Source organism: Aricia agestis, chromosome 8 (assembly GCF_905147365.1).
Source record: "Aricia agestis chromosome 8, ilAriAges1.1, whole genome shotgun sequence".
In the NCBI taxonomy this organism is placed as follows: domain Eukaryota; kingdom Metazoa; phylum Arthropoda; class Insecta; order Lepidoptera; family Lycaenidae; genus Aricia; species Aricia agestis.
In genome coordinates, this window is record NC_056413.1 from 13,078,853 (window position 1) to 13,099,803 (window position 20,951).

The 20,951-nt window shown below is 45.2% G+C and overlaps 1 protein-coding gene across 3 annotated transcripts in view; it reads right to left on the reverse strand.

Annotated features, from left to right (window-relative positions):
• The window catches only part of LOC121729267, a 30,213-nt gene extending 10,236 nt beyond the window's left edge, over nt 1-19,977 (reverse strand). For all 3 annotated transcript variants that reach the window (XM_042117728.1, XM_042117726.1, XM_042117727.1), the window contains exon 1: nt 19,868-19,977. Coding sequence is in view for 2 of the 3 variants with exons in the window: in XM_042117726.1 (XP_041973660.1) it covers nt 19,868-19,924 (57 nt within the window). In the remaining variant the exon portion in view is untranslated. The remainder of the gene's footprint in view (nt 1-19,867) is intronic.
• Between the last annotated feature and the right edge of the window lie 974 nt (nt 19,978-20,951).

A 20,951-nucleotide genomic window follows, 5' to 3' on the forward strand; every position in this document is an offset into this window, starting at 1 on the left:
TTTTCGTAACGCTCTCGTCATGCATTTGCAGATCTCCCCAAGTCAAACTTCGCCTCACCCAATCTCTCATCACACTTTTCGTAACGCTCTCGTCACGCATTTGCCAGATTACTCCCCAAGTCAAACTTCGCCTCACCCAATCTCTCATCACACTTTTCGTAACGCTCTCGTCACGCATTTGCCAGATTACTCCCCAAGTCAAACTTCGCCTCACCCAATCTCTAATCACACTTTTCGTAACGCTCTCGTCACGCATTTGCCAGCTTACTCCCCAAGTCAAACTTCGCCTCACCCAATCTCTCATCACACTTTTCGTAACGCTCTCGTCACGCATTTGCCAGATTACTCCCCAAGTCAAACTTCGCCTCACCCAATCTCTCATCACACTTTTCGTAACGCTCTCGTCACGCATTTGCCAGCTTACTCCCCAAGTCAAACTTCGCCTCACCCAATCTCTCATCACACTTTTCGTAACGCTCTCGTCACGCATTTGCCAGCTTACTCCCCAAGTCAAACTTCGCCTCACCCAATCTCTCATCACACTTTTCGTGACGCTCTCGTCACGCATTTGCCAGATTACTCCCCAAGTCAAACTTCGCCTCACCCAATCTCTCATCACACTTTTCGTAACGCTCTCGTCATGCATTTGCCAGATCTCCCCAAGTCAAACTTCGCCTCACCCAATCTCTCATCACACTTTTCGTAACGCTCTCGTCACGCATTTGCCAGATTACTCCCCAAGTCAAACTTCGCCTCACCCAATCTCTCATCACACTTTTCGTAACGCTCTCGTCACGCATTTGCCAGCTTACTCCCCAAGTCAAACTTCGCCTTACCCAATCTCTCATCACACTTTTCGTAACGCTCTCGTCACGCATTTGCCAGCTTACTCCCCAAGTCAAACTTCGCCTCACCCAATCTCTCATCACACTTTTCGTAACGCTCTCGTCACGCATTTGCCATCTTACTCCCCAAGTCAAACTTCGCCTCACCCAATCTCTCATCACACTTTTCGTAACGCTCTCGTCACGCATTTGCCAGCTTACTCCCCAAGTCAAACTTCGCCTCACCCAATCTCTCATCACACTTTTCGTAACGCTCTCGTCACGCATTTGCCAGATTACTCCCCAAGTCAAACTTCGCCTCACCCAATCTCTCATCACACTTTTCGTAACGCTCTCGTCACGCATTTGCCAGCTTACTCCCCAAGTCAAACTTCGCCTCACCCAATCTCTCATCACACTTTTCGTAACGCTCTCGTCACGCATTTGCCAGCTTACTCCCCAAGTCAAACTTCGCCTCACCCAATCTCTCATCACACTTTTCGTAACGCTCTCGTCACGCATTTGCCAGATTACTCCCCAAGTCAAACTTCGCCTCACCCAATCTCTCATCACACTTTTCGTAACGCTCTCGTCACGCATTTGCCAGCTTACTCCCCAAGTCAAACTTCGCCTCACCCAATCTCTCATCACACTTTTCGTAACGCTCTCGTCACGCATTTGCCAGCTTACTCCCCAAGTCAAACTTCGCCTCACCCAATCTCTCATCACACTTTTCGTAACGCTCTCGTCACGCATTTGCCAGCTTACTCCCCAAGTCAAACTTCGCCTCACCCAATCTCTCATCACACTTTTCGTAACGCTCTCGTCACGCATTTGCCAGCTTACTCCCCAAGTCAAACTTCGCCTCACCCAATCTCTCATCACACTTTTCGTAACGCTCTCGTCACGCATTTGCCAGATTACTCCCCAAGTCAAACTTCGCCTCACCCAATCTCTCATCACACTTTTCGTAACGCTCTCGTCACGCATTTGCCAGATTACTCCCCAAGTCAAACTTCGCCTCACCCAATCTCTAATCACACTTTTCGTAACGCTCTCGTCACGCATTTGCCAGCTTACTCCCCAAGTCAAACTTCGCCTCACCCAATCTCTCATCACACTTTTCGTAACGCTCTCGTCACGCATTTGCCAGCTTACTCCCCAAGTCAAACTTCGCCTCACCCAATCTCTCATCACACTTTTCGTAACGCTCTCGTCACGCATTTGCCAGCTTACTCCCCAAGTCAAACTTCGCCTCACCCAATCTCTCATCACACTTTTCGTAACGCTCTCGTCACGCATTTGCCAGATTACTCCCCAAGTCAAACTTCGCCTCACCCAATCTCTCATCACACTTTTCGTAACGCTCTCGTCACGCATTTGCCAGCTTACTCCCCAAGTCAAACTTCGCCTCACCCAATCTCTCATCACACTTTTCGTAACGCTCTCGTCACGCATTTGCCAGCTTACTCCCCAAGTCAAACTTCGCCTCACCCAATCTCTCATCACACTTTTCGTAACGCTCTCGTCACGCATTTGCCAGCTTACTCCCCAAGTCAAACTTCGCCTCACCCAATCTCTCATCACACTTTTCGTAACGCTCTCGTCACGCATTTGCCAGCTTACTCCCCAAGTCAAACTTCGCCTCACCCAATCTCTCATCACACTTTTCGTAACGCTCTCGTCACGCATTTGCCAGATTACTCCCCAAGTCAAACTTCGCCTCACCCAATCTCTCATCACACTTTTCGTAACGCTCTCGTCACGCATTTGCCAGATTACTCCCCAAGTCAAACTTCGCCTCACCCAATCTCTAATCACACTTTTCGTAACGCTCTCGTCACGCATTTGCCAGCTTACTCCCCAAGTCAAACTTCGCCTCACCCAATCTCTCATCACACTTTTCGTAACGCTCTCGTCACGCATTTGCCAGCTTACTCCCCAAGTCAAACTTCGCCTCACCCAATCTCTCATCACACTTTTCGTAACGCTCTCGTCACGCATTTGCCAGCTTACTCCCCAAGTCAAACTTCGCCTCACCCAATCTCTCATCACACTTTTCGTAACGCTCTCGTCACGCATTTGCCAGATTACTCCCCAAGTCAAACTTCGCCTCACCCAATCTCTCATCACACTTTTCGTAACGCTCTCGTCACGCATTTGCCAGCTTACTCCCCAAGTCAAACTTCGCCTCACCCAATCTCTCATCACACTTTTCGTAACGCTCTCGTCACGCATTTGCCAGCTTACTCCCCAAGTCAAACTTCGCCTCACCCAATCTCTCATCACACTTTTCGTAACGCTCTCGTCACGCATTTGCCAGCTTACTCCCCAAGTCAAACTTCGCCTCACCCAATCTCTCATCACACTTTTCGTAACGCTCTCGTCACGCATTTGCCAGCTTACTCCCCAAGTCAAACTTCGCCTCACCCAATCTCTCATCACACTTTTCGTAACGCTCTCGTCACGCATTTGCCAGCTTACTCCCCAAGTCAAACTTCGCCTCACCCAATCTCTCATCACACTTTTCGTAACGCTCTCGTCACGCATTTGCCAGCTTACTCCCCAAGTCAAACTTCGCCTCACCCAATCTCTCATCACACTTTTCGTAACGCTCTCGTCACGCATTTGCCAGCTTACTCCCCAAGTCAAACTTCGCCTCACCCAATCTCTCATCACACTTTTCGTAACGCTCTCGTCACGCATTTGCCAGCTTACTCCCCAAGTCAAACTTCGCCTCACCCAATCTCTCATCACACTTTTCGTAACGCTCTCGTCACGCATTTGCCAGCTTACTCCCCAAGTCAAACTTCGCCTCACCCAATCTCTCATCACACTTTTCGTAACGCTCTCGTCACGCATTTGCCAGATTACTCCCCAAGTCAAACTTCGCCTCACCCAATCTCTCATCACACTTTTCGTAACGCTCTCGTCACGCATTTGCCAGCTTACTCCCCAAGTCAAACTTCGCCTCACCCAATCTCTCATCACACTTTTCGTAACGCTCTCGTCACGCATTTGCCAGCTTACTCCCCAAGTCAAACTTCGCCTCACCCAATCTCTCATCACACTTTTCGTAACGCTCTCGTCACGCATTTGCCAGCTTACTCCCCAAGTCAAACTTCGCCTCACCCAATCTCTCATCACACTTTTCGTAACGCTCTCGTCACGCATTTGCCAGATTACTCCCCAAGTCAAACTTCGCCTCACCCAATCTCTCATCACACTTTTCGTAACGCTCTCGTCATGCATTTGCCAGATCTCCCCAAGTCAAACTTCGCCTCACCCAATCTCTCATCACACTTTTCGTAACGCTCTCGTCACGCATTTGCCAGCTTACTCCCCAAGTCAAACTTCACCTCACCCAATCTCTCATCACACTTTTCGTAACGCTCTCGTCACGCATTTGCCAGCTTACTCCCCAAGTCAAACTTCGCCTCACCCAATCTCTCATCACACTTTTCGTAACGCTCTCGTCACGCATTTGCCAGCTTACTCCCCAAGTCAAACTTCGCCTCACCCAATCTCTCATCACACTTTTCGTAACGCTCTCGTCACGCATTTGCCAGCTTACTCCCCAAGTCAAACTTCGCCTCACCCAATCTCTCATCACACTTTTCGTAACGCTCTCGTCACGCATTTGCCAGATTACTCCCCAAGTCAAACTTCGCCTCACCCAATCTCTAATCACACTTTTCGTAACGCTCTCGTCACGCATTTGCCAGCTTACTCCCCAAGTCAAACTTCGCCTCACCCAATCTCTCATCACACTTTTCGTAACGCTCTCGTCACGCATTTGCCAGCTTACTCCCCAAGTCAAACTTCGCCTCACCCAATCTCTCATCACACTTTTCGTAACGCTCTCGTCACGCATTTGCCAGCTTACTCCCCAAGTCAAACTTCGCCTCACCCAATCTCTCATCACACTTTTCGTAACGCTCTCGTCGCGCATTTGCCAGATTACTCCCCAAGTCAAACTTCGCCTCACCCAATCTCTCATCACACTTTTCGTAACGCTCTCGTCACGCATTTGCCAGCTTACTCCCCAAGTCAAACTTCGCCTCACCCAATCTCTCATCACACTTTTCGTAACGCTCTCGTCACGCATTTGCCAGATTACTCCCCAAGTCAAACTTCGCCTCACCCAATCTCTCATCACACTTTTCGTAACGCTCTCGTCACGCATTTGCCAGCTTACTCCCCAAGTCAAACTTCGCCTCACCCAATCTCTCATCACACTTTTCGTAACGCTCTCGTCACGCATTTGCCAGCTTACTCCCCAAGTCAAACTTCGCCTCACCCAATCTCTAATCACACTTTTCGTAACGCTCTCGTCACGCATTTGCCAGCTTACTCCCCAAGTCAAACTTCGCCTCACCCAATCTCTCATCACACTTTTCGTAACGCTCTCGTCACGCATTTGCCAGCTTACTCCCCAAGTCAAACTTCGCCTCACCCAATCTCTCATCACACTTTTCGTAACGCTCTCGTCACGCATTTGCCAGCTTACTCCCCAAGTCAAACTTCGCCTCACCCAATCTCTCATCACAGTTTTCGTAACGCTCTCGTCACGCATTTGCCAGCTTACTCCCCAAGTCAAACTTCGCCTCACCCAATCTCTCATCACACTTTTCGTAACGCTCTCGTCACGCATTTGCCAGCTTACTCCCCAAGTCAAACTTCGCCTCACCCAATCTCTCATCACACTTTTCGTAACGCTCTCGTCACGCATTTGCCAGCTTACTCCCCAAGTCAAACTTCGCCTCACCCAATCTCTCATCACACTTTTCGTAACGCTCTCGTCACGCATTTGCCAGATTACTCCCCAAGTCAAACTTCGCCTCACCCAATCTCTCATCACACTTTTCGTAACGCTCTCGTCACGCATTTGCCAGATTACTCCCCAAGTCAAACTTCGCCTCACCCAATCTCTAATCACACTTTTCGTAACGCTCTCGTCACGCATTTGCCAGCTTACTCCCCAAGTCAAACTTCGCCTCACCCAATCTCTCATCACACTTTTCGTAACGCTCTCGTCACGCATTTGCCAGCTTACTCCCCAAGTCAAACTTCGCCTCACCCAATCTCTCATCACACTTTTCGTAACGCTCTCGTCACGCATTTGCCAGCTTACTCCCCAAGTCAAACTTCGCCTCACCCAATCTCTCATCACACTTTTCGTAACGCTCTCGTCACGCATTTGCCAGCTTACTCCCCAAGTCAAACTTCGCCTCACCCAATCTCTCATCACACTTTTCGTAACGCTCTCGTCACGCATTTGCCAGCTTACTCCCCAAGTCAAACTTCGCCTCACCCAATCTCTCATCACAGTTTTCGTAACGCTCTCGTCACGCATTTGCCAGCTTACTCCCCAAGTCAAACTTCGCCTCACCCAATCTCTCATCACACTTTTCGTAACGCTCTCGTCACGCATTTGCCAGCTTACTCCCCAAGTCAAACTTCGCCTCACCCAATCTCTCATCACACTTTTCGTAACGCTCTCGTCACGCATTTGCCAGCTTACTCCCCAAGTCAAACTTCGCCTCACCCAATCTCTCATCACACTTTTCGTAACGCTCTCGTCACGCATTTGCCAGCTTACTCCCCAAGTCAAACTTCGCCTCACCCAATCTCTCATCACACTTTTCGTAACGCTCTCGTCACGCATTTGCCAGATTACTCCCCAAGTCAAACTTCGCCTCACCCAATCTCTCATCACACTTTTCGTAACGCTCTCGTCACGCATTTGCCAGATTACTCCCCAAGTCAAACTTCGCCTCACCCAATCTCTAATCACACTTTTCGTAACGCTCTCGTCACGCATTTGCCAGCTTACTCCCCAAGTCAAACTTCGCCTCACCCAATCTCTCATCACACTTTTCGTAACGCTCTCGTCACGCATTTGCCAGCTTACTCCCCAAGTCAAACTTCGCCTCACCCAATCTCTCATCACACTTTTCGTAACGCTCTCGTCACGCATTTGCCAGCTTACTCCCCAAGTCAAACTTCGCCTCACCCAATCTCTCATCACACTTTTCGTAACGCTCTCGTCGCGCATTTGCCAGATTACTCCCCAAGTCAAACTTCGCCTCACCCAATCTCTCATCACACTTTTCGTAACGCTCTCGTCACGCATTTGCCAGCTTACTCCCCAAGTCAAACTTCGCCTCACCCAATCTCTCATCACACTTTTCGTAACGCTCTCGTCACGCATTTGCCAGATTACTCCCCAAGTCAAACTTCGCCTCACCCAATCTCTAATCACACTTTTCGTAACGCTCTCGTCACGCATTTGCCAGCTTACTCCCCAAGTCAAACTTCGCCTCACCCAATCTCTCATCACACTTTTCGTAACGCTCTCGTCACGCATTTGCCAGCTTACTCCCCAAGTCAAACTTCGCCTCACCCAATCTCTCATCACACTTTTCGTAACGCTCTCGTCACGCATTTGCCAGCTTACTCCCCAAGTCAAACTTCGCCTCACCCAATCTCTCATCACACTTTTCGTAACGCTCTCGTCGCGCATTTGCCAGATTACTCCCCAAGTCAAACTTCGCCTCACCCAATCTCTCATCACACTTTTCGTAACGCTCTCGTCACGCATTTGCCAGCTTACTCCCCAAGTCAAACTTCGCCTCACCCAATCTCTCATCACACTTTTCGTAACGCTCTCGTCACGCATTTGCCAGCTTACTCCCCAAGTCAAACTTCGCCTCACCCAATCTCTCATCACACTTTTCGTAACGCTCTCGTCACGCATTTGCCAGCTTACTCCCCAAGTCAAACTTCGCCTCACCCAATCTCTCATCACACTTTTCGTAACGCTCTCGTCACGCATTTGCCAGCTTACTCCCCAAGTCAAACTTCGCCTCACCCAATCTCTCATCACACTTTTCGTAACGCTCTCGTCACGCATTTGCCAGATTACTCCCCAAGTCAAACTTCGCCTCACCCAATCTCTCATCACACTTTTCGTAACGCTCTCGTCATGCATTTGCCAGATCTCCCCAAGTCAAACTTCGCCTCACCCAATCTCTCATCACACTTTTCGTAACGCTCTCGTCACGCATTTGCCAGCTTACTCCCCAAGTCAAACTTCGCCTTACCCAATCTCTCATCACACTTTTCGTAACGCTCTCGTCACGCATTTGCCAGCTTACTCCCCAAGTCAAACTTCGCCTCACCCAATCTCTCATCACACTTTTCGTAACGCTCTCGTCACGCATTTGCCAGCTTACTCCCCAAGTCAAACTTCGCCTCACCCAATCTCTCATCACACTTTTCGTAACGCTCTCGTCACGCATTTGCCAGCTTACTCCCCAAGTCAAACTTCGCCTCACCCAATCTCTCATCACACTTTTCGTAACGCTCTCGTCACGCATTTGCCAGCTTACTCCCCAAGTCAAACTTCGCCTCACCCAATCTCTCATCACAGTTTTCGTAACGCTCTCGTCACGCATTTGCCAGCTTACTCCCCAAGTCAAACTTCGCCTCACCCAATCTCTCATCACACTTTTCGTAACGCTCTCGTCACGCATTTGCCAGCTTACTCCCCAAGTCAAACTTCGCCTCACCCAATCTCTCATCACACTTTTCGTAACGCTCTCGTCACGCATTTGCCAGCTTACTCCCCAAGTCAAACTTCGCCTCACCCAATCTCTCATCACACTTTTCGTAACGCTCTCGTCACGCATTTGCCAGCTTACTCCCCAAGTCAAACTTCGCCTCACCCAATCTCTCATCACACTTTTCGTAACGCTCTCGTCACGCATTTGCCAGATTACTCCCCAAGTCAAACTTCGCCTCACCCAATCTCTCATCACACTTTTCGTAACGCTCTCGTCACGCATTTGCCAGCTTACTCCCCAAGTCAAACTTCGCCTCACCCAATCTCTCATCACACTTTTCGTAACGCTCTCGTCACGCATTTGCCAGCTTACTCCCCAAGTCAAACTTCGCCTCACCCAATCTCTCATCACACTTTTAAAATAAAATAAAAAAATAAAAAAATCTTTATTCCAATTTTTAACATTACACAACCACAATAAACAAAAAATACAAAAGAGAAAAAAAAAGTGTACATGAGAGAATGTGAAAACAAAGAAAGCACTATCCTAAAATAAAAGTAACAAAATTTGCATATTTAAACAACATAATATTTATGGCAGTGCAATGCCAAAAAATAAGGAAAAGGGGACCGCTCAGGTTTTGACAGCGACAGTCGCCGCTGTCCCTGATCTTCCGCGAACCCCTACCCCCATAAATCAAGTTACGGAAAAGAAATAAAATAGTTTAAATACAAAAGGTCGATATTAAATATAACATGATACAAGAACCTTAAGGTATTTGATACAATATTGACATGGTGTAGGGAAATGTTTATGAAGAATGTTAATTATCATAAAAATGATAAAAATGTAATAAACTTATAAAAAAGAATGTAACGCATGTTAATATGATAATGTACATATAATATATAAATAGGAATAGTTTTTAATAGGTAGGTATATAAATAAAAATATATTTAATATAATATTGTAAACATAAACGACTATTTTACTAGGGCTGGACTAATAATAATTATTTTTTGTTTGCAAATGCAATAAGTGATGCTTGAATTTAAGCTTAAAGTTATCAATAAACTTTACGGCTCTTAGTGGAGGTAGGAGGTTATTCCAGACTTTACTGGCAACGTGTCTAAAGCTTCCTCGAAACGCGGCTGAGTGGTGAGGTTGAGTGATAAGCAAGTAGCTCGAGCCCCTGGTGGTCATGGACAGCTGACTGTCGCCAGCCCACTGCAATTTATTAAAGAGGTATAGAGGTGTTTTATGCCTGATAACCCCAAAAAGGAGCGTCGCAAAGTGCAGTTGCCTACGATGATCCATATTGAGCCATCTCTCGTTGTTTATGTAAGGAGAAACATGTGTTCTAGGAGGGATGGTCAGACAATACCTAGCACAAGCATTTTGAACTTTTTGTATAATTTTTTTAGATTTAGACATAAGACATGGCCCAGTAACGACATCCGCATAATTAAGTTTAGAAAGGACAAGTGATTCGCAGACGGTTGTACGTAACTCTTTCGGTAAATATTTTCTTATGTTATACAAAAGTTTTAATCTAAAGAAGCAGCTGCTTACCACTTTTACTGTATGCTTTTCAAAACGTAAATTTTCATCCATAACGATTCCTAAATTTTTCGCTTCATTGACTCTTTCAATTTCTTCACCTTTAATGTTCACTGAGAGTAACTGACTATCGCAAATTTTTTTAACTTGAGTTTTGGAACCGAGAACCATATACTTTGTTTTGGACGGGTTTAGTGCCAGAGCGTTAGCTTCCGACCATTCAAATATTCGCTTTAAATCGTCATTTAACATATCCATAGCCTGTTTTAGATTGCCTAGCTTAAACGATATATACAATTGAATGTCGTCAGCATATATATGATGTTTACAGTGATGTATGTGCTGTGTAATGTCTGCGCTGTAAATACTAAATGATTTGGGTCCTAGAACTGAACCTTGAGGTACACCCCTATCAACGTTGCACGGTTCAGAATATATAGTATTACCATCTGCGTTTCGAATTTCTACAACTTGTGATCGATTGGTGAGGTAACTGGAGAACCATGAAATGGAAATATCGTCAAAACCATAATATTTTAATTTAGAAAGTAACAAGGGAACATTTATAGTATCAAAAGCGCGCGAGTAATCTAGTAGTACTAAAATAGTTCCTTCGCCTTTATCCTGTGCACTTAGTATATTGTCAACGACGTCCAGAAGTGCAGTCGTGGTGCTATGACTTTTGCGAAAGCCTGATTGAGTTGAAGGTAAAATGTTATTATTTTCCAGATATTGAGTTATTTGTTCGCAAACGACCTTTTCAAGAATTTTAGACATACAGGGTAGAATACTTATTGGTCTAAGATCTTTAAAGTCAGTCACGTTATCATTTTTCGGTATAGGTTTTACAATAGCTTGGTGCCACATTTTTGGAAAGGAGCCAGTTAAGAGAGAAGTATTAATAATTAGGGTTACGGTCTTAAGGCAGATATCAGAGCGACAGATCATTATGAGCATATCCAATGACAGACCATCAACACCTAGCGCATTAGATTGAAGGGATCGAAGAATTTTCAACACATCGCTCTCGCTTACGGTAGCAAAACTAAATTTTGCAGGGCCAAACGTGTTGGTTTCAAAATAGGTGAAGGTGGGTACTAACGTAATACCACCAGTATTACGTTAGTTCCAGGGACGTCAAGGAAGAATTTGTTAATAAGATTAGGGTCACAAAGATGTTGGGGAAGTGTAGAATCTGATTTAGTTTTGTTCAAATTCATATTATGTTTCAGATTTTTCCACATTTCTTTCGGAGTACTGATGTTAGAATTAATATATTTGTCAAAATATGCGGCTTTTTCCCGCTCTAAGGCTCGAGATACTTCACGCTTAAGATCCTTATAGAAGGTAATGTGCACCACGTCCTTGGTTCTACGTGCTCGTCTGTGAGCAGCATCGCGTTGTTTGATCATGAGTTTAATGTTATATGTAATCCAGGGGTACTGTCGTTCTTTTGTAGTAAATGACTTAATAGGAGCTAGTGTGTCAAATAGCGCAAGGACGCTGTCGGTAAAGTATTGTGTCATATCATTTACGTCTGTCATATTCATGATCGAGTGCCAGTCAATAGTATTAATAGTATCATCCAAGTCAGTCAAGTCAATATCTCTAATGGGTCTGAATTTAATTTTTGTGACAACTGGTTTTATTTTAGGTATATTAATAAAAAACGTAAGAAAAGCATGACTACTGAGGTCAGCTATATAGTCGATAGATACTCGGTCCAGATCGGTATTCGTACAGACAAGGTCGATAAGTGTGTCTGTATTTGTTGAAAAATGTGTCGCCTCCGTAGCGCATTGACGCAACCGGTGAATGGACAAAAAATCCTGTAATGTTTTATAACTGTAATTATTAGTATGACAATTAAGAAAATTGATATTAAAATCACCTGTTAGATATATAAAATTGTGGGCTGGTAAGTTGGTGATAGTATCGGTAAGGGCATCTAGAAACGAATTAACGGAAAACCAAGGCGGCCGGTAAGCTGTACCAATATAAATAATTTTGCCGTTAGCCTTAAAAGACAGCCACATTTGCTCAACATTAGGTGGTGATGTGTAGCGCGTGTATGTTTGTATCGTCAAACCCTTCCTAATGTAGAAGCCTACACCACCACCGCGCAAGCGAACTGCGTCCTGTCGGGGTTTGTGCACGAGCCGGTAGCCCGGCACCTTCGGCGCGCGGCCGTCTTCGCCAGGTCTTAACCACGTTTCGTTAATGGCGACTATATCGCAGTTATGACGATCCATGGCAATCAGGAATTCATCATGTCGGGATCCTAGCGAGCCGGGATTAAGAAAACCAACTTTTACTTTTTTTAGTTTAAGCATTTTGAGAAGATATAGCATGTTCTAATATACTAATCCGGTTATAATATTGAAAAATAGATGTTTTTAAAGAGTTCTCGGCGCTAATTAAAAACTTATAATATGGTATAATATAGCACATAAAATATATTAAATTACTTGTATCGTAATAATATGAAATTAAGTATACATAAGTGAATAGAAATGTTAACTTATTGTAATGACTAGCTAACATAATAATATTATACGTAATCAAAGTATAACAGAGTAGTCGCATTTTTAATTTCATAAAGATCGACCTCGAGATGTTCAGTCTAAACCTACTCACTAGTCCAGTCATAATCATCTCGAGAACTAAAACATATTGTATACTTAGAGATTTTAAAAATTTGTTTGACAGTGTATAATAATAAAAACAAAAGAATAGTAACAAACAAAACCTGACGTAGGAAGAATTTATAGAGAAGTAACTTATTAGATTAACATTAATAATTATTATTTTACGTATTTGTACTAAAGTTAGTGTTGGCCGTCGTGTAAATTTTTTTAGGTAATAAGAGCACTCTAATTCTTCTATTTTACAAAAGCCAGATTGCCTTTGAGCATCTATTAATAACAAAAAATATGCTAAAATTAACAAATTCAGTAATGAATAAAGTTTTAGTACACAAAACACGGTTTTTGCTTGAGTATTTGAAAAAAGATATTCTATATATTTTACATAAAGATGCTGTCGGCAGATCAATTTTAAAATACAATAATAATAATATGTTAAAAATGTCTTAAAGTAGTAAGTAAAAATAGTGTTTTTAAAAACAAAATTATTATGCAGTTTGACTAACATTTGCGCAATTAAAAACCCGCGCCAGATCTGCATCACATCGTATAGAGAACACCGGTTTCCCGTCGCCCTGGCGAACGTAGATTCTGCCTCGTTTGGTCCACGAGTACCGCCACTGCAGCCGCCGGCACTCCTCGCGGGCCTGGTGGAACAGCACGCGGTTAGCGCGCGTCAGCCGCTCGTTGACGTAGACGCGGCGCGGCGCTCCGGGCGCACCCAGGTCGGCGCTGCTGAGCGTGCGGCGCACACGGGCGGCGCGCAGCAGCTCGTCGCGCAGGTCTCGCCGCGCCAGCCGCACCACGATGCGCCGCGCGCGCCTCTCCTCCGCCGCCGTGGCGTCGCCCGTGGGGGACCGCTCCACTGCGCCAACCCGCTCGGCGAACACTATATCGGTGCTGCTCAGCTGAACACCTAATTTAGCCGCCAGGACTGTGACCGTGTGTGTGGTGTTTTCGCCCGTACTCTCGGGCAGGTTACCCACGTCCAGGTCCGCCAGCAGAGCCTCCTGATCTCTGTCATTGAGCTCGGATTTGAGCTGTGAGACCACCTGCTCCAGATCAGCTACCTTGGACGACGATGTTTTCTCGACCACTTCTACTCGACGCTCCAGGCCCTCCAGCCGCTTAAGTACCTCAGTTCGCCACTCCTGCATCTCCTGGCGGTACTCTCGAAGCTCCGCCATGTAGAGGGCCATCTCTCTACGCATCTCAACTACGTCGGTAAAGTCTCCCGGGTACATTTGTGAGGACGAGTGGAATGTGCTGTTTACTGAGTTAAGGCCAGATAAATCACTTTGGCTCCTATCGTTTTTGTCACTACAGGCAGAACAAGACCAGTCTTTCATCTCAGCGCTAGCGCCGACACATTTTTTATGATAAATTCCCGAGCATGAACTACACTTAGCGACATCTTGCGGCTTAACAGACTTGGCGCATGTTTTGCATTTATTCATCCTTGAAAATGTTATTAAAATTGAAATTTATGGACCTTTATATGACGTAGTACCAAGCACCTCGCATAGATGGCGCTTTTAAGGACACGGTTTATCGATATTTATTATTTTTGAAATTAAAATTAGATTAAACTAAGCAGTCAATTAAACATTAATCACTTAACACATATGCCACCAATAACATTCACTGCGTTATATTTTAAAGTACAATATTGATATTAATTTTTATTGTTATTACTTTTTGCGCGCGAAATGCACTGAAAGTCACTTTCTAGTTCTTGAAGGTTATAACTTAAAAAATATTATTTTGAAATCTAACACAATAACGCTATTTTCCCTTTTTTCTCTCACTGTTAGGTTCTTTGCATGTCTAATTTGAATAATATTAACTTTATTTGCGAAGTTGCACTGTAAAACTATTTTTTTCGTATTTTTAAACGCGGAGTGAAACTGAAACAATTTTCGTAACGCTCTCGTCACGCATTTGCCAGATTACTCCCCAAGTCAAACTTCGCCTCACCCAATCTCTCATCACACTTTTCGTAACGCTCTCGTCACGCATTTGCCAGATTACTCCCCAAGTCAAACTTCGCCTCACCCAATCTCTAATCACACTTTTCGTAACGCTCTCGTCACGCATTTGCCAGCTTACTCCCCAAGTCAAACTTCGCCTCACCCAATCTCTCATCACACTTTTCGTAACGCTCTCGTCACGCATTTGCCAGCTTACTCCCCAAGTCAAACTTCGCCTCACCCAATCTCTCATCACACTTTTCGTAACGCTCTCGTCACGCATTTGCCAGCTTACTCCCCAAGTCAAACTTCGCCTCACCCAATCTCTCATCACACTTTTCGTAACGCTCTCGTCACGCATTTGCCAGCTTACTCCCCAAGTCAAACTTCGCCTCACCCAATCTCTCATCACACTTTTCGTAACGCTCTCGTCACGCATTTGCCAGATTACTCCCCAAGTCAAACTTCGCCTCACCCAATCTCTCATCACACTTTTCGTAACGCTCTCGTCACGCATTTGCCAGATTACTCCCCAAGTCAAACTTCGCCTCACCCAATCTCTCATCACACTTTTCGTAACGCTCTCGTCACGCATTTGCCAGCTTACTCCCCAAGTCAAACTTCGCCTCACCCAATCTCTCATCACACTTTTCGTAACGCTCTCGTCACGCATTTGCCAGCTTACTCCCCAAGTCAAACTTCGCCTCACCCAATCTCTCATCACACTTTTCGTAACGCTCTCGTCACGCATTTGCCAGCTTACTCCCCAAGTCAAACTTCGCCTCACCCAATCTCTCATCACACTTTTCGTAACGCTCTCGTCACGCATTTGCCAGCTTACTCCCCAAGTCAAACTTCGCCTCACCCAATCTCTCATCACACTTTTCGTAACACTCTCGTCACGCATTTGCCAGCTTACTCCCCAAGTCAAACTTCGCCTCACCTAATCTCTCATCACACTTTTCGTAACGCTCTCGTCACGCATTTGCCAGCTTACTCCCCAAGTCAAACTTCGCCTCACCCAATCTCTCATCACACTTTTCGTAACGCTCTCGTCACGCATTTGCCAGCTTACTCCCCAAGTCAAACTTCGCCTCACCCAATCTCTCATCACACTTTTCGTAACGCTCTCGTCACGCATTTGCCAGATTACTCCCCGAGTCAAACTTCGCCTCACCCAATCTCTCATCACACTTTTCGTAACGCTCTCGTCACGCATTTGCCAGCTTACTCCCCAAGTCAAACTTCGCCTCACCCAATCTCTCATCACACTTTTCGTAACGCTCTCGTCACGCATTTGCCAGCTTACTCCCCAAGTCAAACTTCGCCTCACCCAATCTCTCATCACACTTTTCGTAACGCTCTCGTCACGCATTTGCCAGCTTACTCCCCAAGTCAAACTTCGCCTCACCCAATCTCTCATCACACTTTTCGTAACGCTCTCGTCACGCATTTGCCAGCTTACTCCCCAAGTCAAACTTCGCCTCACCCAATCTCTCATCACACTTTTCGTAACGCTCTCGTCACGCATTTGCCAGCTTACTCCCCAAGTCAAACTTCGCCTCACCCAATCTCTCATCACACTTTTCGTAACGCTCTCGTCACGCATTTGCCAGCTTACTCCCCAAGTCAAACTTCGCCTCACCCAATCTCTCATCACACTTTTCGTAACGCTCTCGTCACGCATTTGCCAGCTTACTCCCCAAGTCAAACTTCGCCTCACCCAATCTCTCATCACACTTTTCGTAACGCTCTCGTCACGCATTTGCCAGATTACTCCCCAAGTCAAACTTCGCCTCACCCAATCTCTCATCACACTTTTCGTAACGCTCTCGTCATGCATTTGCCAGATCTCCCCAAGTCAAACTTCGCCTCACCCAATCTCTCATCACACTTTTCGTAACGCTCTCGTCACGCATTTGCCAGCTTACTCCCCAAGTCAAACTTCACCTCACCCAATCTCTCATCACACTTTTCGTAACGCTCTCGTCACGCATTTGCCAGCTTACTCCCCAAGTCAAACTTCGCCTCACCCAATCTCTCATCACACTTTTCGTAACGCTCTCGTCACGCATTTGCCAGCTTACTCCCCAAGTCAAACTTCGCCTCACCCAATCTCTCATCACACTTTTCGTAACGCTCTCGTCACGCATTTGCCAGCTTACTCCCCAAGTCAAACTTCGCCTCACCCAATCTCTCATCACACTTTTCGTAACGCTCTCGTCACGCATTTGCCAGATTACTCCCCAAGTCAAACTTCGCCTCACCCAATCTCTCATCACACTTTTCGTAACGCTCTCGTCACGCATTTGCCAGATTACTCCCCAAGTCAAACTTCGCCTCACCCAATCTCTAATCACACTTTTCGTAACGCTCTCGTCACGCATTTGCCAGCTTACTCCCCAAGTCAAACTTCGCCTCACCCAATCTCTCATCACACTTTTCGTAACGCTCTCGTCACGCATTTGCCAGCTTACTCCCCAAGTCAAACTTCGCCTCACCCAATCTCTCATCACACTTTTCGTAACGCTCTCGTCACGCATTTGCCAGATTACTCCCCAAGTCAAACTTCGCCTCACCCAATCTCTCATCACACTTTTCGTAACGCTCTCGTCACGCATTTGCCAGCTTACTCCCCAAGTCAAACTTCGCCTCACCCAATCTCTCATCACACTTTTCGTAACGCTCTCGTCACGCATTTGCCAGCTTACTCCCCAAGTCAAACTTCGCCTCACCCAATCTCTCATCACACTTTTCGTAACGCTCTCGTCACGCATTTGCCAGCTTACTCCCCAAGTCAAACTTCGCCTCACCCAATCTCTCATCACACTTTTCGTAACGCTCTCGTCACGCATTTGCCAGCTTACTCCCCAAGTCAAACTTCGCCTCACCCAATCTCTCATCACACTTTTCGTAACGCTCTCGTCACGCATTTGCTAGCTTACTCCCCAAGTCAAACTTCGCCTCACCCAATCTCTCATCACACTTTTCGTAACGCTCTCGTCACGCATTTGCCAGATTACTCCCCAAGTCAAACTTCGCCTCACCCAATCTCTCAACACACTTTTCGTAACGCTCTCGTCACGCATTTGCCAGATTACTCCCCAAGTCAAACTTCGCCTCACCCAATCTCTAATCACACTTTTCGTAACGCTCTCGTCACGCATTTGCCAGCTTACTCCCCAAGTCAAACTTCGCCTCACCCAATCTCTCATCACACTTTTCGTAACGCTCTCGTCACGCATTTGCCAGCTTACTCCCCAAGTCAAACTTCGCCTCACCCAATCTCTCATCACACTTTTCGTAACGCTCTCGTCACGCATTTGCCAGATTACTCCCCAAGTCAAACTTCGCCTCACCCAATCTCTCATCACACTTTTCGTAACGCTCTCGTCACGCATTTGCCAGATTACTCCCCAAGTCAAACTTCGCCTCACCCAATCTCTAATCACACTTTTCGTAACGCTCTCGTCACGCATTTGCCAGCTTACTCCCCAAGTCAAACTTCGCCTCACCCAATCTCTCATCACACTTTTCGTAACGCTCTCGTCACGCATTTGCCAGCTTACTCCCCAAGTCAAACTTCGCCTCACCCAATCTCTCATCACACTTTTCGTAACGCTCTCGTCACGCATTTGCCAGATTACTCCCCAAGTCAAACTTCGCCTCACCCAATCTCTCATCACACTTTTCGTAACGCTCTCGTCACGCATTTGCCAGATTACTCCCCAAGTCAAACTTCGCCTCACCCAATCTCTAATCACACTTTTCGTAACGCTCTCGTCACGCATTTGCCAGCTTACTCCCCAAGTCAAACTTCGCCTCACCCAATCTCTCATCACACTTTTCGTAACGCTCTCGTCACACATTTGCCAGCTTACTCCCCAAGTCAAACTTCGCCTCACCCAATCTCTCATCACACTTTTCGTAACGCTCTCGTCACGCATTTGCCAGATTACTCCCCAAGTCAAACTTCGCCTCACCCAATCTCTCATCACACTTTTCGTAACGCTCTCGTCACGCATTTGCCAGCTTACTCCCCAAGTCAAACTTCGCCTCACCCAATCTCTCATCACACTTTTCGTAACGCTCTCGTCACGCATTTGCCAGCTTACTCCCCAAGTCAAACTTCGCCTCACCCAATCTCCCATCACACTTTTCGTAACGCTCTCGTCACGCATTTGCCAGCTTACTCCCCAAGTCAAACTTCGCCTCACCCAATCTCTCATCACACTTTTCGTAACGCTCTCGTCACGCATTTGCCAGATTACTCCCCAAGTCAAACTTCGCCTCACCCAATCTCTCATCACACTTTTCGTAACGCTCTCGTCACGCATTTGCCAGATTACTCCCCAAGTCAAACTTCGCCTCACCCAATCTCTCATCACACTTTTCGTAACGCTCTCGTCACGCATTTGCCAGCTTACTCCCCAAGTCAAACTTCGCCTCACCCAATCTCTCATCACACTTTTCGTAACGCTCTCGTCACGCATTTGCCAGATTACTCCCCAAGTCAAACTTCGCCACACCCAATCTCTAATCACACTTTTCGTAACGCTCTCGTCACGCATTTGCCAGCTTACTCCCCAAGTCAAACTTCGCCTCACCCAATCTCTAATCACACTTTTCGTAACGTTCTCGTCACGCATTTACCAGCTTACTCCCCAATAATAGTCCAGTCATTATAGGAGGTTGAGTGTTGACCTCGGAAAATCGACATACCCAGTAATACGTAAAAAATTGTATTTTGGCATCCTAAAACAGTTCTCGCAATTCGCATAAGTATAATCATTGATAGTCTAAGTGATAAGTTGAGAATGGCGAAAAGTAGAGATAAGAATTCTTAAAAATATACGCTTCCGATACATTTTCTAGACGTCATTCCGAATCTAATAAGCTATCGCACGTATTTTTAAGAGCCTTGTCTCTACTTTTCGTCGTTTTCAAATTATCACTTAGACCAGGGGTTCCCAATCTTTTTCAGTCTGCGGCGCACTTACAACTCGATATTTATCTAGCTAATACTTTACCTAGCTATTACAAAAAAATACATAAATAAACACCTTTAATGATTATAGTTACGTTATGCAGATAAATAATAATAAACAAATATTTAGTCATCTGCCTGCTTTGTCTAATTATTATTATTATTTTATTTTATAACATTTGTGGTCATGGATAATGATGGAAGATCGACTCACAACGGCGCCCCTCTTGCCTTTCAACTGTGCGCCGCGACGCACAGTTTGGGAACCCCTGACTTAGACTATGAATACTTATCAGCCTATTTTAGAACCGACCTTTTTTTGAGGCGTATCCTCTTCATCAGAGTGACGTCTTTTTCCATTGGAGGCCATTTCAAAGCGTACAGTACGGTATATTATCACGTTATCGCCAATTTATTACAGGAAAATTTCTAAAACAATCAACATTAACTTGACTAATGACTAATTATTAGTTTACATAATATACTTAATTAAATGTACTTACTTGTGTTTTATAAATGTTTTGATTTTATAATTGTAAATATGTGTGCACAATTAAGGATATTTTATCTTAATATCTTAAATTTATCAATATAACTGGAGTTACCTTATCACTGGAGTACCTTAGCAATGAAGTGCAACTCGGTATAGGAAATAAAATATATTATATAATATATACATAATATTATAATATGTATATATAATTACATCGCCCAATCTTCCTAACGCACCACTATAGACGGCCTCACTAACGGCGCGCTAACTAGCATATAATAATATGCCCATTGCCGAAAGCTAAATTGATATCAGAGGTTCCAAACCTTTTCCAGCTTAATATTATGGCACGCTTTCATGTTGAGTATTCTTTAGCGGAGCGCGCCGTGTCACGCGCCGCGCTCCACAGGATGGACAATAATTATATTAAGAGGGCGACTAACCCAAAAAATCAAACATCGTCCTTCTCTCTTCACACTCATGCCCGTCTTTCATATGCCAGGTGAAAAAGGACGACATGGATTCATCCGCAAATTAGTTTTTTCTCAATAACTCGATAAATATACAACATTAAAAAAAACCGCTAGGTCGTTTTCACTATGATAGAATTTTATACAATGTGTTAAAATCCATACTAATATTATAAATGCGAAAGTGTGTCTGTCTGTCTGTCTGTTACCTCTTCACGCCCAAACAGCTGAACCGATTTTGCTGAAATTTGGCATGGAGATACTTTGAGTCCCGGGGAAGGACATAGAATACTTTTTGTTCCGAAAAAATGTACGGTCCCCGCGCGATAAACGAGTTTTGGCGCAAAGGAGTTGCGGGCGTTATCTAGTATTAACTTATCAATGCACGGTTATGGTAATAAATGAAAAATTCGTGAAAATTAGATGCACCTTTG